Source organism: Oncorhynchus kisutch, linkage group LG13, assembly GCF_002021735.2.
Source record: "Oncorhynchus kisutch isolate 150728-3 linkage group LG13, Okis_V2, whole genome shotgun sequence".
In the NCBI taxonomy this organism is placed as follows: Eukaryota; Metazoa; Chordata; class Actinopteri; order Salmoniformes; family Salmonidae; genus Oncorhynchus; species Oncorhynchus kisutch.
The window spans coordinates 45,291,516-45,310,099 of record NC_034186.2 but is presented as its reverse complement, the minus strand read 5'-3'; the positions used below and the strand labels follow the sequence as shown (position 1 = coordinate 45,310,099).

The following is an 18,584-nucleotide window of genomic DNA, read 5'->3' as shown; positions in this document are numbered from 1 at the left end:
CTGTTTTACGACTCCTACGCAGACCAAGGGCACGGATACCCCCCACTACACCCTAAACAAGATAGCATGGGTGGAGTTAATGTATATCTCAGCCCAGCAGCAGCGAGAACATGTACTTAATGTGACCAGCGTGGTCAAAATACAGATGTAGCTGATTACCATTAAGGAACATGCAAAATAAAGGGCGGGTCCTTGTCCTTTCTACAGGGTGTTTTTGCAGGGAAGTTGTATTAGTCAAGAAGAGCAATAGGCCAACTTATGTAGGTAATGGGTTGTGCAAGGTTTACACAGACAGACGTTTGTGTAGGCCCTGATACAGTATCATTAGTGCTAGCTTAATTTTGGTCTGATTTTTGGCTACTGCTAAAATGCTGTGCACAGCCCATTTTGGGGGGGGGGGGGGGGGATTCCCTTTTGTGAATTGAAATGTTTGGATTGGCCAGTTTACAATGACTTCCATTCACTGAAAGTATTCTGACGAATCAAACTGGGAACCCTAATCTATGATGGCTGTTTTTAAGGCACAGTTCTCGTGACTTATGACTATGGGACCATGGGTAAAAAAAATAACAGTGTTGCTATTTCCTGTCCTGTGTTTGATGTGAACTATTTGAGTGTGTGTCAGTGATGTGAATAGTGTGATCTCTGCCCACTGTTATGTGAGTTCAATGTACTGGAAAGGCTTAATCACTGGTCGCCATGGCGATGAACTTGTCTGCTATTCAGCATTTCATTCTCTTTTGTTCATTGTTTGTTTTATATTCAATCACTTGGAATTTGTCATTCATTTTCCAAAGTAGTTTGTGTTTGTACTTTTCCAGGTTTTATAACCCTTTTAGGGACTTAAATTCTACTTGTACTTACACACTGTTAAAATTAAGTGTTTTGTAACACTAAAACTAGTGGCAACTAAGCTGCCACCAATGTTAAGGAGACGAAACCTTAACTTTGCTGGAGTTTTGAAACACATGGGTGTAAGGGTCTATGGGACAGATTTAAGGTGTTCTGAAACATGACATGGTGTGTTGTAACATCACTTAATCAAGTTGTGCTACACATTGCAAGAGACTGGGCGCACTAACCTGGAAAAGGTTGTAAACACTTGGTGTTTTGAGTCCTGTTTAGTGCAGAATTACATCCCTTCTTCTGTAATTTCCAAATAATGTAAATGGAAATACCTCCTCTTATTCTACGTCCCCTGCTCTTATATGATAAACTCGTCATTGGACATTCCAAAAAGGTCAAATGTACGGTATTATGCTCAAAGAAATGATACGAGAGTATCGTTTTGTGATAATACAAATGAATACGTTTGTACAGGGTAATTCACGAGTACAACATTTACTTTTTCAAGAGATGATTTTGAAGTTTCAAATACTTTATCTTTTCTTTGCAAATCATCAAATGACAACAAAACATTAACAGGTCTTTTACATGTTTTAAATATTGATTAAGACAGTTCAAAGATCTGTACGGTATTAATCATATTCTTCTAAATCAAGGGAAATATGGCATTATATTTCAGATTCATGGACAAAAATACTACTAATACAAAACTTCAGCCCAGGGCTCAATGCGATACACCAGTCATCCATTATGCTAATGTATTTGAATTCAGTCTTTAAATTCAGAAGATGGTACATGGAAGGTTGTTCAGGTGTATTGAATCACAGTACAGTTGAGTTTAACGATATGATTGACAGTTGACAGGTCAGATGGCATTACTCTGTGATCCTTGTCTTGATTCCTTTGGTTAGGTATGGCCAGCCTGTTGGTAACGTAGTACGTATGTTTCTCTACAGGCAAATAATAATAACAAGCAATAATGATGGTGCATGAATGCATAATGAAGTTATTAACTGTTATAATATTCATAAATTGCTATACGAATATACAATTATTAAACAATAATAGCAGAATGCAAAATGCATATACATTGATGAAGCTATGTAAATATAGCAACAACAGAACAATATGAATGTCAAAAGTGGAATGCAGTAACATGTGGCGAGGCAGGCCAACGCTAGAGCAGGCTAAATTGGCAGTGGCTATTTAGTGTAACATATAGCATGTGGTGCAGGCATCAAACAATATATAAAGCTAGTAGGCAAGCCAAACAAAATAAATACCTGGCAAGACAAAAAACAGAACTTCGTTTGCATAAAAACATCTGCACGACGTGTCAGTTAACTACCATGTAGCATTAAGAAAACGAAACCAACTAATCAAAACGTCTGTTTGACTTGAACTATAAGCGTACAGCAACCGTTAGCAGCCGAAATGCTACTCAAAACAAACACCCTTGTTCAGCCAACAGATCCGACCCGCTTGCTGACAGCTGTATAAGAGTCAGACAGACTTCCTGTGTAGATTAAGACAATGCGGAGCCAGCGTGATATTGCTCGGAAAACGTACCTCAATCCAGGTATGAGAAGTGCCTTGTGCTCCTAATTGTCCCATTATCCCAACTGTTACGCGTAGAAGATTTAACGAATGCTAGTTTTTCCAGAAAACAGTCCTTTTCAACCTAATATTAGGCAGCAGAAGCAACAGCAGCCATTTAGGAATGGCCGTGTCAACAAATCAGCTCCTTTGTTGTTCAATGCGACATGCCATTCCACAATGCCTGCTGTGGCTACTGCTAGCTAGCATGAGGATAAAAACAACAGTTTATTTTCGGTGTAACAGTTGTGATAAGAGGACAATTCGGAATGCAACACATTTCTCATCCCTGAATTGAGGTGCGTTTTCCGAGCCATATCTCGCGCCAGCTCCGGGGTGTCTTAATCTACACAGGAAGCCTGTCTGACCCTAGTGCATCTATAAGTAGTGATGGGAAACCGAGAGCTTTACCGAGAGCTTTATTATGTTCCCAATGCACATTAGTGACCTCTGCTGGTCAGCAATAAATAGCAGTGTGTGATTATCAGAGATATTTTTTTCACCCATTGTTTTCATTATAGCATCGTGGCACAGCTGTATGTCATTGGCTTTAGTTGCCTAATCAGTTGGAATACATCATGCTTGACTATTTTGAAAAACTGAATCTATGGCATTATTTAGGATGCGTAAGACAGAAGCTTATACTATACTATATAAAACAAATTTGAGCAACAGTGCAGAAAGAATAGTTTTCTAAATAGTGTGCCTTCAACGGGATTCGACCCGAACCCTCACGTCCATGACTGTTACATAGTTCCCTCGTCTATCTGCTAAGCTACCGGCTAGGTGAAACTTTTTGTACAAAATCCTAACTGTATTTGTATGTGCGGTGTCCAGTAGAGGTCAGTGTTTGAAATCAGCTTGGAAACGGAAAAGGCACCGGAACAACGGCGTGATCAGTGGGATCTTGCGTTTTTGCAACATACGGTTTGAAAAAGCATGTGATCAAACAAAGCTTCAGAGGTCATTGATGACGTACTGCTGATAAAGTCATACACGCATCGGCAGACATCTTCGAGGTTAGCTGCTTTGCGATTTCGACGCATACCTTGGAGCGCCGGTATCAAACGTAACATCACTAGCTGTAAGCAAGTGGATCAGATCTGCTGGCTAGTTCTTGTTGAGTGAATTCCTTTTCTGTTTCTTTCTTCAGTGTAATAATTACGTTTTGTACTCACATTGTCATTGACGCATACTTTCTTGGATTATTTTGGAGTGTTTCACCTCAGCGTTTGTTGTGCTCTTTCCTGTATGAGTTTGTGAAGGATCTGAATAAAGGGGAGGTGCCCGCATGCTTGCCTGTTTTTATACTTGACCATAGAGTTTGCTTAGAGGGCACACCAGATACGAATGCCCTCTCTCCACCTCCATGCCCCAGACTGTAGCGATTCTAAACAGTAAAGAAGCACAATGTCTGAAGTTCAAATTTTGCCTTTAATCTAAACATTCTGATATGGGGGCCCAAGTTCTTCACACGGTACGTGGCTGTGTGGTTGAGTGGGTAAAATTAACTATTTAATCAGTCTCCTGTTACTAATCTTTCTAAACAAAGCACAGAAAAAATAAAGATAAGTTGATTTAACATGGACTTTAACATTTTTTTAGTTAAGTCCATATTTTATTAAGTCTATCGCAAGTCTGAATCAGGCCCGATGTGCTCAGTACAAGAAGGGTGGTTCAGCACAACAGTTTAGTCCTGAAGACTGACTGAGTGGACTAAGATAATGTTTTGACAACATAAAGAGTTGTCATTTTGATTTGTAACATCATTCTAATCTCAATGGGTCTGGCAACAGTAGCCTATAATTAGTGCCCTTGTCTACCCTAGGAAAAGTATTCAAATCCCATAATTATCTTAATTTTTTAAACTCAAATAAAATCATCCCCAATCAATATTTACGCTATAAACCATTTTCATTTCAAAACCATTTGATTGTATGAGAGACAGTCTGCCAAAACATGCTTTTTGTGTTCAGATGCTGCTTTTTACATGCACTGAAACACCAGAAATGGTTTTCACAAGACTATCTTAACACCAACCTTCAAACTGAAGAACCACTTTCTGAATCTCCATTCTGTTTTCAAATACATTCACCGTACTATAACACTGGCATTGGGTTTACATTCAAACACCCTCTAAACACCAGATCTCAAGCTTAGGTGAACTGCTTTTCATGGTTCCACTACACAATGACGATGCTTTGAGTCTTTCTATCTTAACAGTGTAGTTCTCAAATAGCCTATATGAGAATGATCTGCCAACACAAGAGTAATGGGATAAAACAAATGTTTTATCGGCAACTTTGTACATGGTGATAAATGAACACCAATGCCTTAAACAGTTTTTCATGTGGGTGCTTGTTTTTGTTTTGGAAGGAACATTGCAATGAACATTTCCCAACGAAAAATGTCTTACTACACTATGATATTGACAAATGGTGTACTTGAGCTTCCCATTCTTTAGGACTGAGATAGGAGCCTCATCGTATCTGTCCGTCGTGTCCCGTGAGTCAAAAGAAAAGCATCGGCTCACCTACAATACATGAAGCTCATGTCCCCTTGTCCCCTTGTCCCCTTGTCCCCTTTTCTGCTTTTTTTCAATGTGTTTAATACAGTTAAATGACTACAATTGGTCTTGTGATTTGTGGGGGTCATCCAAAAGTCCCCTAATTTTCATAATTCACACCTGTTGGCCTACCAAGATCTCTCTGAGCAGTTAAATAGTAAGATATCAGTACCTCACTTACGTGTGTGTGTGTGTGTGTGCGTGCGTGCGTGCGTGTGTAAAATATACAGGCATATTAGGATCACTCATAGCTGCTAGTGGGAAAGACAGGAATAAGATCATCTTATGACATCAGGACATTACTATTCATGCGGTTCGGCTTACTTTCCCCAGCTGCAGAAACAGTATGACCTCTATCTAACTAATAAGCCATGACAACGTTATTTTCCACTGGTTAGATGTTGCCAATCGTTGTATTGCTGAAAGAATGCGTACTGTCACCATATGGCCATTAATTGACTGGAAAACTCTTAGGAGTAAGACAAGGTTGCTTAGCTTGTACTCCACCAGAGGTGAATTTTACCCACAGCTTAGTGAACATATGGTTCACCCAATAGAATTGAGAAATTGTTCGCTCGGTCCGCGTAGTCATCAATACCGTCATCCGTTATTTTCACAATAATAATTTAAAAAGAGCTAGCCTAACTCCATAACGGTCTGGCTCTTTGGACCAATGTTGTGAGAGGATCATTCTTTGTTCCTGTTGTATAAAGCTCCTACCCCCGGGAGGAGACGAGATATGCCTAATGAATAAATTGTCAGTTACACTCTTCTAATGCTAACAAACTTCAAATATTGCAGACAGCGTTGGCTTGTGCTTTACATTGACAGGTTTCCCAAGGTCTTGTTCCGCTATTCTTTTAAAAACTGTTTCACCACAATGATACTCTCGACACATACTGTACTTCATCTTCGCATTTGGTGAAGCTACAGTTTATCTTGGTCTTTCTGCTTCCTCTCTGATATGATGGCGTGTTTCCTGTTTGTTGAGTATTGCTCCTAGGTCTTCCGTGGCCTGGTGGAGACGGTACATCCCGTACATGGCAGCCAGAATCAGGGCCACGCCTGTGGCCACTAGAAGGATGTGGAGAGCCATGAGGAAACCAACGTAAGCCCCATTGGGTGGCAGCGTCCACAGGTAAACCCAGCCCTTTAGGCGGTTGTTGTGCACAAACTCGAGCCCGTTCTCAAACACCAGCCTGTCGTGGAAGGGCGGGGATAGGACATGGACGGGGAGCGATTCGGTGCCCATAGGCTTGAATATATAGTCGTCAAGAATGTCGAGAACGTCGGCGGTCGGTGTGGCAGCTGTTGTGCGCCTAGTCCCAGGTGTGGTGAACCGGACACTCAGTAGGATTTTCTGTTTGTTGGGTTGATGGAGCCTCGGGTGCAGTAGTTGTGGCTGTGAAGTCTACCACCTCTTGCTCCTCAAGAGCTGTAGTGGAAACGGCATGGCTGAGTTCAATCGAAGAGCGGGTGGAGCGGCTGCTCGAGGGTGTGGTAACGTCACACTTAAACTCTTCGTTGAGTAGGGAACCAAGTGGGCGGAGAAGTAGAGGGTACGGATTACGACATATCACATCCGTCCGATCACTAACCACGCCTTCATTAAGCTTTATCCAACTTGCAATGTCTCTGATGCCACACCTGCAGTCCCATGGGTTGCCACTCAGAGTAACAACCCTTAAACCCCCTGGAGTAGAGAAGACCTCCCCCGGAAGGGTCCGCAGCTGGTTGTTCTTCAGCTCGATGCTGGCCAAACTGGGGTTGCCCTTAAATATGTCCTCAGAAAGGGATCGAAGCTTGTTATCATTCAGGAGCAGAGTGTCCATATTGGCCAGCTTGGAGAAGATATCTGGATGTAGATCCTGGATGTCATTGGACTTGAGAGAAAGCTTCTGGAGGTTGGGCAAGCAGCAAAAAAGGTCAGGGGGCAGCTCCCTCAGCTTGTTGTTGAGGTGCAGGGAGAGCCTCTCCATCCCGCTCATGTTGGCAAACAGGCTCCAGGGCACGGTGCTGAGGTTGGTGTCATACAGGTAGAATTCCTTCATCCTGGGCATGTGGCCCATCAACTTATCAGGCAGTGACAGCAGAGGGTTTTTGTAGATAGTGAGCTTGGTGAGTTTGGGAAGGTGGTAGAAGCTTTCATTCGGGACGCCCTGGAGCAGGTTGGAGGACATGGTGAGTGTCATGAGGTTGCCTAGGGCCCAGAACACCTCGGGGGGGATGTATGCGATCTGGTTGTTGTGCAGTTTGAGCTCCAGGAGGTTGGCCAGCTCGTCGAAGGCACCCACCTCCAGCCGCTCTAGCTTGTTGTTGTAGAGCATGAGGAACTGCAACCGCGTCAATGAGTGGAACAAGGTGGGGGGCAGCTGCTGCAGGGAGTTTCTCCCCAGGTTGAGATAGCGCAGGCTACTCAGTCCGTGGAAAACATTGGGGGCGAGGTGAGCGATGGCGTTGTTACTGACGTCCAGTTCGTTCAGGTTGGCCAGACCCTCGAACAACACGGGAGCGATGGACTCCAGACGATTGTCATCCAGATGCAGCTGCTCCAGGCTGACCAAGGGGCTGAACACCCGGGAAGGGAGGCTGGAGAGGGCGTTGGATGACAGCTTGATGGAGAGGAGCTGCGGGGCCACATGGAAGGCCTCAGGGTGGATGGTGTCCAGGGGGCTGTGGCTGATGCCTAAACGCAGCATAAGGGGCAACATGGCCAGACTCTGTTCGTTCAGAACCTTCATGTTGGTGCCATTCAGCTGAAGTAGGTACATGTTGGTGGGCATGCCTTTGGGCACGTCCCTGATGTTGCCCACACATTTGACGGCCCCCTCTAGGTTGCACATACAGCTGCTAGGGCAGACCATGCTGTCGGTGTGCAAAGGCTGGACCAGGAGAAAGAGTAATACGCTCCACATGGTGCCTATTGAAGGGAGAAATGTGTTAAGATCAAAAATCTGCTGATCATCAATATTAGGCTAGTACTGTATATGACAAGTTGCTAGATTAAAGGTGAAGCTCAGTATTTTCCAACTTCTTGTTAGATGGTTCCTCACCTTGATAGTAGTCAATGGGCCAGAATAGTCAAGCAATGTTTTTTTTTTTAAAGGCCATATTACCTTTAAGTAACATCAAACCAAATATTGAGCAGTTTTGAGTTGATTTGGCCATAAAAATTAAAAAAAACTTTGCTTGGTTGCCCTATTAGTGGTACGTTGGTCAGCTGTATAAACAAAATACGGGAAATATGTTCTGTGAAAAAAAATCTAAAAATGACTTCAGTTTGACCGGTTGTGAGGAAATAGAAAGCTGTGAAAACGACCCAACATTTTTCTGATAAGATTTCAGTTTGGCTTGGATGCATATTTTATGTGGTTGAAATACTATCAGTTTTTATGATGCTGATAAAGATACCGTCAGTAGAGGTGCTATCTGACTGCGCATTCACATTCTCTCAAGATGCTGAACGAAAGAAATCCTTTTTTCTCCACTCCTATTCCCCAGTCAAAATTGAGCCTACATTTGGTGTATAATTTTACTGCATGAAGTGCTTAATTCTTCAGGAGTTAACATTATGGCTATGTGAGAGGTGTTGTGGAAAATATTGAGTCAAATATTTGCACAGATACTGGAACCTGTAGATTCAGTTAAGACTTTATTACAAAGTAACAGAGCCGAGCAATTCCATGGAACAGCTGAGTGCTCTTATCACAGAGCCCTGCCTTTATAGTATTCCGTCTTTGCATAACGTATAGAATCTCCTCCCTCTATATGAAAATAACTTCCTTTGGCCTTTCTCCACCATTATCTTTTCGTCTCAGTTCTTGCTTGTTAGCGCCCGCATCTGACGCTGTCTAGGTTATAATGGTGGAGGGGCCCTGGTCATATATGTTCCATTCCTTATACAGCCATTCTGTCTCAGCACTTCAATGTGGACAGTCTAATATACTGCTAATAATGGAAATGTAATCATAGTCATGAGTTTTGCTCCCACAGAGGTTATAGATGTCAGTTTCAATTCAACCCGTCTGAACAGTAGGCTACAGTTCCCTTGGCGTGACATCTTGTGACTGTCAAATTCCTATAGCTCCTCACAATCATCAATCATCCTCTTTAACCATTTCACCAATTCTTTCCCAAACATTACTTGTCAGGCCTTCCCTTCTCTTGATCTTCAACTCTCAATTTCGCAGCTTTTCTCTTATTGAATTAAACTCGACATTGTCCTTTTTTTTGTTGCCTGTTCCCAAAAGCACTTGGCGCCTGTCCAGTTAGGCCCTGAAGTTTAGGCTTACGCACTAATAATGCCAGATAGCCTAAAACAATTCAATAAAGTCCTCAATGTAGCCTATAAATATAAACTGCACAAGAATGATACGTTTATGGACTTCAGGTATTTAAAAAATAAATAATTACTTAACCAAACAAATAATCAATATACAGTACTAGAGTTTATGTACTTTATAATAAACAGAAAAGGAATGTAGTAGTAGACTGATGCAAGGAATTCTGCCTACCTTTCAAACGAGACGCACCACAGCAGACTTGCTCTTGTTGTGTTGCTCTTGGTCCTTATATGCCTGGTAATTGAGAGACTTGATAGGATGCGTCTCCATTTCCGTATAATTTATCTTAGCAGGATGCGCAGACCATACGCAAGCCCGCGTTCCGGTCAACAGGCCGCTGAACACGGGGAGATAAGACCCACATTACAATATATCCGTTATAGACTGGATAGTTGCCAATGCTGCTGTTCCCCGTAACATTCTTATGTAGTAGGTTTAAAAGGTTCTCTCTGTTCTATTTTGGTGTGCTTGCGTGCATTTGTGTATGGTTGCGAGCTTAGCTGTTTGTCTGCGGTTTTTGTTTTGAGTAGGCCACGAGTGACGAATAATTCACCCTATCCTGTTGTAGTCAGATCTACAATTCTACCGCTTCAGGTAAGTCAGTGGTGCTTCATAGCCACACGTTTCTCTCCAATGTTCCATTGTGGTTTTCTGACAGGGTAGCTGATTGCACAGGCTTACTGGTTTCTCAGACATCCCTCCACTCCCATCTATCTCTCTGTAGGATTCAGAGAGCCCTATCATTGGTGCAACTCCCGATGTTCAGACTGAGCCAATGACTCGGCTCCCAGATGCATCACCACAGTGACAATGAGGGGAAGAGAGGCAGAGACCATGGCAGAAAAACAAAGTCATAGACAGAGCAAGAATTCTCAGCCGAGCCAAAATTGTAGAACTGTAAATTGCATAGTTTTACCACGACTAAAATAAAACTGGTCAAATATAATTAAAACAATACATTTTTTTGATACAAGATTGAATAGCCTAAATACTATGTATTAATTTATATAACAATGTGTAAATAATACTGTATTTAAGGTGGTAATCAGCAGTTGAGACAATAACAAAGTGTCCTCCCTGCCCGGGATGGAGTTGGAGAAATGTAACCACTCTCCAATTCATACAGACTGTCTTAATTTGGTCACTCTTTTTGCTCATGAGGATTTTTTCTGCACTGGCTCCAACGGGCTCAAATGAAGACCCTACATCTGTAGACAGAGGTATGGATGCAAGGACTGACCATCCATGATATCAAAATGATAGTTTTAACCATGTTTTGAGGCTATACAGGTACCTCCCCAAAAAACGTACTTATAAGGCGTGTGCACCTCAATGGACATTCTCGCTCTCATACTGGACACGATTGTTGCCAGATCTTGTCTTTGCGACTGAGTTGTAAAGGTGTTTCATTCAGGCAAAAGATATAGCCTGAAGATAGCCAAACATTTCCAAAACAGCCCTGGTCCTTACATTTCAAAATGTTGTCATTTAGCAGATGCTCTTATCCAGAGTGACTTACAATTCAGGGGTTGATCTAACCATTTATTTCTCTATTCCTGGAGTGACATAATCACTGGTAGCCAAGACACAAGCTAGCATGATAATATATAGTTTATTAAATGAAGGAAACGGTAACACATTCATCAAAGCAATACTGATACTTGACAATGGAAAGTACATGAATTGCGTCACTGCACCCATTTACCACTAGAGGAAGACAAAGTCAACATGTTGAGAAGAGGACAGTTACTCTGGGTGTGGAAACATGGACCAAGTCCTTTGTCAGCAGACGATGTTAGGCTGTGACAACAATACCTTCCACTCTTAGAGAAATGCTGATAACTCCTTGTCATCTCAAAAGTTGGGAGTCCTGTAGAGAAGCATCTGAAACGTTACATCCAGTACTGAACTGGCGATCAAGTCATTTCGGTCGTTTGAGGTAATTATGCACGACAAGGTAATTATGCAAATCAACACAAATAAAATGTCACTTATGCCTACCCTGATTTAGACCCAACCATCATTGAACCTGTTATAAACACCTGTAGACGCCCGATATTGCGACATCAGGGCAGAGGTTACAGCACAGTGATGAGTACATTATAGTATTAGCATATTAGTTACGCCACAACATTCAAACACTTGGTAATGGGTGAGTTGTGTTGTTGTCTGTGAGCGTGTTGAGTCTTTGGGGTGTTAAGGCAATGCAGCGGGACTCAGAGGCTCCTCTCTAAGTAGGACAGTACTGCACGTACAGTACTGCGCTCCTGGAAGTACTGTCATACACAGTACTTCCAGAAACAGGCTGTGGACACAGAGAAAACACTGTTCAGTCTCTTGCTCGATTTCAAGGAGGAATATTCATTTTGTTTGTAAAATGAAGACCACTGTAGGAAATGAAATGTGTTAGGACTGTGGAAAAATCAGTGCCGTCGCCGACAATCGGCAATAAGAAACGTACGCTCAACCCTTTTCCGCAGTATGGACTTGTCCTCCGCTAGTGTGTTTGAGGAGAGCTCCCTTTCCAGCTCCAAGTCCTCCTTCAAAGCCTCTATCTGTAAAGGTAGAGAACACAGTGGTTACAGACGGCCAAAGGAACCCTGTGTCGGTCTTTATGAGAGGTGCCTGCTCTCAGGTAAGGTAATCACTATCCAAGGCCATGAGAGATTATGCTGCTAGAGCTCTCATTTGAACTCCGTCAGACAATAGGCAGATCTGCTCGATGTAAAGGCTAAATCCCAGGGGGAATTTTCCACAGAATGTACACAGTGTCTCGCTCAAGGAGAACTATGTTTACCCGTTCATCTCATAAACCCTGCTTAAAAGCATTGCCGTCTTCTCAGCTGGATGAAATGTATGACTGCACAGGACGCTGCAAGTGCTTAAACTGTTGCACTCCGTGTGTACAAAACACTTGAATGACCTACCTCCTTCAGCTCCGCTAGCTTGTTGGCAAACTCTAAACCTGCAGAGGAGAAAGAAATGTGTTGGCACAAACGGCAAACCTGAGAAACAGTCCATGTAATATTATATATACACATCCTTATATTTTTTACATTGACAAACACTATTAGTGTGTGTGTGTGTGATACACTGTAAAAACCTTACCTAAAGCTTCATTTCTTTCAATAGGCTCGAAGCTTCTATGTAGCAACAACGCTAGAATCTTGTTCTGGGCGTCTGTGTCTCCTCTTTGGGGATATACATGGTTTCCTGAATATGTGGGGAAAAAACGGCAGTACATCTGATTTTACTGTAAACAACTTCAAAAGCACCTCAAAATGCACCAAAAGTACATTAAAATATAATTACACAATATCCCCTTTAAACTGAGCCACATTCACAGTGCAGTATTAACAGTATTGTTAGACGAACACAATTGAATTGCCAAGCAAACACTAAATGACTTCGCCGTAGAACACCAACAAAATAATTATCCGTATGCTTATTATCCAACAGCTGGGAATTAACCCATTAGTTGCAACCAGCGTCCTCAGACCGCCTATATCTTCAGGTCGTCTATGCCTCAAATAGGCCAGCAGCTAGCACACATTCATTCACCAAACCAGCAGACTCACCAGGGTTGAAGATGCTTCTTCCCTCCACACTGACTACCCCTTGTAGAAGCAGAAAAGCTAGCAGTCCCAGCCAGTAGTTCACAGAGACAAAACTGTCCATGTCAGCGAAGCAACTGTCCCAAAGAAGTGCTTACCGTAGTGTCAACTCGTTCTCAACCAGGCCAGCAAATCCACTGCCTTTGGTCCATCCCAGCTATACTTTTATCCTGTCAGATGTGGGAGGAGGGCCCCCCCACCCCAGTGCACTCAATCAATAGGTAGTCACCATGGCTTTCGTCAATGGACCACCGTCCTTTGCAAGAGGGGCCATGTAGTGGCTGACAGAAATATGACGATCTGGATCCGTGGCCAGCGACCCTTCATCAACACGACAGATACAAAGCCAGCAGAGTGAGAAAGTCATCTATCACCTGTTATTTACGGGATGTTCTTGGCACTTTCAGTCCTTTTCTTTTACATGAATTACTTCCTTAAGAATAATAGAGGGAGAATCTTGGACGGGGAGAAGTGAATTGATTCTGTCCCTATAAAGTGCACCATGCCCAGAGATGAGCTCTTCAATCTTGGCTCCAGGTCTGAGCATCGGCACCAATGTGGGGCTGATTGAACATCCATCACCGAGGTCAAACCACGTGACCCCGGCTGTTGTAGCCAGAAATCCGGCTCACAACTCTGTCAGTATAATAGCTGCTGTGTTTATGTACGGCAGTTTTAGTTAAATGAAGTGCCTGTCACCCATTTTGATTGGCCTGTTTCTGTCATAAAGCTTCTTGAGTGCTGTTTTCATTGACACCTCACTTCATTGTCTTCCTCTGAGGAAGTTATTGACATCTAGTTGTGCCTCTCATCCCAAATAAACATCACATATCCTTATAATACGGATTTCGGGGCTTGAGGATTTCGAGAACCTGGTTGAGTGAGTCACAGTGAATTAACCTTGTAACATCAGGGATATATTGCATCTTGTGAAACAGTCTGGTCCTCTTGTGGAAAATATAGTCAATAACTTGATGGATCTCCAGGCATGACTCACATTGCAGTGCAAAACGTTCCTAGACACTGTCTGTACCTCTGGCTGTATGATGTACTTTTGGAATCATTCAATAAAATGAAGTTCTATAATAGTGTCAACTGTCAAAGCAGATGGTGTTATGTCCTGACAGATTGCTCTGATGAAAGCCATATCTGATATCCTTGAAGTAGAGCATCTGTAGGGAATCATTTGTTTCCTTCTATTGTGATAAGAAGTAATTTGGCAATCCATTTTTGAACTCAAATACAATTTTATTTTGTTTGTCACATGTGTGAACTTTACCGTAGACTTTACCTCCCTTTCCCAAGAATGCAGAGTAAAAAGGAAGAAAAGATTAGCAAAGAAAAAAAAGAAATCATTTATTAATAAAATAACAATAACGAGGCTATATACAAGAGTACCGGTACTGAGTCAATGTGCAAGGGTACGAGGTAGTTGAGGTAATATGTACATGTAGGTAGGGGTAAAAGTGACTAGACAATCAGGATACATAACAGAGTAGCAGCAGCGTATGGGTGCCATCAATTAGCTTAAATTCTCAGAGAGTCAATTATATTTCTGAAAAAAATGTTGCAGGAATGCTAATCTTATCTGTTTCTAACAGCAGAAACGATTTCAGAACAATCTGAGATGGTGGGTGTAGAAATCCTCTTTCTTGGGCTTTTTTAGGAGGAACAACCAACATCAATATGTTAAGACTGTCAAGGCTCAGGGGAAGACCCAGATGCAGACAGTTTCGAAGTTACAAAAGTGTATTACTCAAACAGGGGGGCAGGCAAATGACAGGTCAAGGGCAGGCAGAGGTCAGTAGTCCAGAGCAGGGTCTGAAAGCTACAGGACGGCAGGCAGGCTCAGGGTCAGGGCAGGCAGAATGGTCAAAACCGGGAAAGCTAGAAAACAGGAACTAGAGACAGACAGGAGCACGGGAAGAAACACTGGTAGGCTTGATGAAACAAAACGAACTGGCAACAGACAAACAGAGAACACAGGCTTATAAGAAATCTCGAAATGCCCTCCGACGAACCATCAAACAGGCAAAGTGTCAATATAGGACTAAGATCGAATTGTACTACACCGGCTCTAACGCTCATCGGATGTGGCAAGGTTTGCAAACTATTACAGACTACAAGGGGAAGCACAGCCGAGAGCTGCCAAGTGACACAAGCCTACCAGACGAGCTAAACTACTTCTATGCTCGCTTCGAGGTAAATTCACAAGGCCGCAGGGCCAGACGGATTACCAGGATGTGTACTGCGAGCATGCGCTGACCAACTGGCAAATGTCTTCACTGACACTTTCAACCTCTCCCTGTCCAAGTCTGTAAGCAGACCAACAAGTTTTAAGCAGACCCATAGTCCCTGTGTCCAAGAACACTAAGGTAACCTGCCTAAATGACTACAGACCCGTAGCACTCACGTCTGTAGCCATGAAGTGCTTTGAAAGGCTGGTCATGGCTCACAACAACACCATTACCCCAGAAACTCTAGACCCACTCCAATTTGCATGCCCGCCCCAACAGATCCACAGATGATGCAATCTCTATTGCACTCCACACTGCCCTTTCCCACCTGGACAAAAGGAACACCTATGTGAGAATGCTATTCATTGACTACAGCTCAGCGTTCAACACCATAGTGCCCTCAAAGCTCATCAATAAGCTAAGGACCCTAGGACTAAACACCTCCCTTTGCAACTGGATCCCGGACTTCCTGACGGGCTGCCCTCAGGTGGTAAGGGTAGGTAACAACACATCTGCCACGCTGATCCTCAACACAGGGGCCCCTCAGGGGTGCATGCTCAGCCACCTCCTGTACTCCCTGTTCACTCATGACTGCACGGCCAGGCACGACTCCAACACCATCATTAAGTTTGCCAACGACACAACGGTGGTAGACCAGATCACCGACAACGACAAGACAGCCTATAGGGAGGAGGTCAGAGACCAGGACAACAACCTCTCCCTTAACATGATCAAGATAAAGGAGATGATTGTGGACCTCAGGAAAAAGAGGATCGAGCACGCCCTCATTCTCATCGACGGAGCTGCAGTGGAGCAGGTTGAGAGCTTCAAGTTCCTTGGTGCCCACATCACCAACAAACTAACATGGTCCAAGCACACCAAGACAGTCGTGAAGAGGGCACGACAAAACCTATTCCCCCTCAGGAGACTGAAAAGATTTGGCATGGGTTCTCAGATCCTCTAAAGGAGCTACAGCTGCACCATTGAGAGCATCACTGCCTGGTATGGCAACTGCTCGGCCTCCGACTGCAAGGCACTACAGAAGGTAGTGCGAACGGCCCAGTACATCACTGGGGCCAAGCTCCCTACCATCCAGGACCTCTATACCAGGCAGTGTCAGAGGAAAAAGTGTCAAAGACTCCAGCCACCCTAGTCATAGACTGTTCTCTATGCTACCGCATGGCAAGTGGTACCCGGAGCACCAGGTCCAAGAGGCTTCTAAACAGCTTCTACCCCCAAGCCATAAGACTGCTGAACACCCTCTTCCTCTTTTACTCTGCTGCTACTCTGTTGTTATCATCTATGCATAGTCACTTTAATAACTCTACCTGTATGTACATACCTCAACTAATCGGTGCCCACGCACATTGATCCTGTATCGGTATTGGTAACCCCCCTGTATATAGTCTCGCTATTGTTATTTTACTGCTGTTCTTTAATTACTTGTTACTTTTATTTCTTATTCATATTTTTTTTAACTGCATTGTTGGTTAGGGGCTTGTAAGTAAGCATTTCACTGTAAGGTCTACACCTGTTGTATTCAGAGCATGTGACTAATACAATTTGATTTGATAAGTACACTGGGGATAATGGGGAAGATGGGCGACACCTGAAGGGGGGTGGAGACAAGCACAAAGACAGGTGAAACAGATCATGGAATGACAAAGATGAAGGGACTGGACGTTTTTTATAATGAGGGATACCTTGAGAAAATCGTACCTCTCTGAAAGTAAAATATGTTTTACCAGACCCTCCCTGAACGCTTGAAAAAAAAAACTTGACCTTCTCCTATACCCAAAATAATAATTAAAACAAAGTGGATAGCAGAGAACATGCCTAACATTTTACTCTCACTCTGAGGACAGACCAGATTCTTAGATATGCAGTTTTACAAACTGTTCTTCACTTTGTAAGCATTACATGGAAAAGTATCCAGAAGATTGTGGATTCGCACTGAAGCCCGGTCCGCCACAGGAGTCGCTGGTGCGTGATGAGACAAGGATTTCCCTACCGGCCAAAACCTCCCTAACCCGGACGACACTAGGCCAATTGTACGTCGCCCCACGGACCTCCCGGTCGGTTACGACAGAGCCTGGGCGCGAACCCAGAGTCTCTGGTGGCACAGCTGGCGCTGCAGTACAGCGCCCTTAACCACTGCGCCACCCGGGAGGCCCTTATTTTTGTTCTTTCTTAAGCTACCTGGCTTTCTCCTGACTGATTAAGAGTTAGTACAGTATGTTGTTTAATAGCCTGTTGAAATGTTGAACGTAGGCCTCCCGAGTGGCACAGCGATCTAAGGCTAGAGGCATCACTACAGACCTGGGTTTGATCCCGGGCTGTATCACAACCGGCCGTGGTTGGAATTCCATAGGGCGAAGCACAATTGGCCCGGCATCGTCCGGGTTAGGGGAGGGTTTGGCCGGGGGGCTTTACTTGGCTCATCGCACTCTAGTGACTCCTTGTGGCAGGCCGTGCGCCTGCAGGCTGACCTCCCTCGTCAGTTGAACGGCGTTTCCTCCGACACAGTGGTGCGGCTGGCTTCCGGGTTAAGCGGGCGGGGTGGTGGGTCATGTTTCGGAGGACGCATGACTCGACCTTCGCCTCCCGTGCCTGTTGGGGAGTTGCAGCGATGAGACAAGATCGAAATTGTGGAGAAAAAGGGGGTACATTTTTTTTTTTTACAAACAAATGATGAGTGTCAATTGATAGTGACAGAATCACACATTAGTTCCCAAGCAAAGTTGTTTGTCTCCTTGGCTATGGAAGGTTGTAGCGCTGCCTCAATGTCATAAAGACAAACCAAAGATATCCCATATGCATCAGAGTCACGTTTTTCCCCAGCATTTTACAGCTTGTTCCTACCATTGCGGAATAAAGCATCATTTTAGATTACTTTATATAATCAGGTCCATAAAAAAATCTAGATCTTAAGCTAACAATGCTTTTAGCCAACAAAAGCCACAAATCCCTCACATACCCTCTCAATTCAAGCCCTAGTTTTAACCTAGCAAAACAAGCCCTTTACAGACACTGAGATATTTAAGGAGTGCATGGTGACTGAAGGAATTGGCTGACAAAATCTATGGATGGTAGAATATAACTGAGTCTGTCAAACAGGTAGGCCTATCTCTTATTTCTTGAATAGGTATCAATAGGCTCCAACACAAAGCCCTCTTGATGTTAGTAGCCTGAAGTCAAATTCAAATTTGTTTAAACTTGTGTAAATGAATTATAGGCCTCGAAATGGCCTACTTTCAGAACCCATTCGCTGTTCATCTCTGCGGCTGCCTCTTCATAATAATGTAAGTAATGTACCCTTAATATAAACACAACATGCAACAATTTCAAAGAATTTACTGATTTACAGTTCATATTACGAAAT

The 18,584-nt window shown here is 43.4% G+C and overlaps 1 protein-coding gene and 1 long non-coding RNA gene across 4 annotated transcripts; both read right to left on the bottom strand.

The window, feature by feature from the left end:
* Nucleotides 1-1,357: 1,357 nt before the first annotated feature.
* Nucleotides 1,358-9,666, bottom strand: LOC116353084 (platelet glycoprotein V-like). Of its 3 annotated transcripts, none has more exons than XR_004202435.1 (3): nucleotides 9,523-9,666; nucleotides 3,621-7,928; nucleotides 1,358-1,796 (listed from the first exon to the last, which is right to left on the bottom strand). XR_004202435.1 is itself a non-coding variant. In XM_031786381.1 (2 exons), the coding sequence occupies exon 2, from the start codon at nucleotides 7,921-7,923 to the stop codon at nucleotides 6,328-6,330; it is 1,596 nt and encodes a 531-aa protein (XP_031642241.1). In that variant the 5' UTR covers nucleotides 7,924-7,928; nucleotides 9,523-9,666; the 3' UTR covers nucleotides 1,358-6,327. The 3 variants fall into 3 exon arrangements, 1 of the variants encoding a protein (XP_031642241.1); XR_004202436.1 differs by having other exon boundaries at nucleotides 1,358-1,768; XM_031786381.1 differs by having other exon boundaries at nucleotides 1,358-7,928.
* Nucleotides 9,667-10,965: 1,299 nt separating this feature from the next.
* On the bottom strand, nucleotides 10,966-12,318 carry LOC109902276 (uncharacterized). Its single transcript, XR_004202434.1, has 3 exons — nucleotides 12,279-12,318; nucleotides 11,813-11,906; nucleotides 10,966-11,656 (listed from the first exon to the last, which is right to left on the bottom strand). It is a non-coding gene; the product is annotated as an uncharacterized LOC109902276 (long non-coding RNA).
* Nucleotides 12,319-18,584: the final 6,266 nt, after the last annotated feature.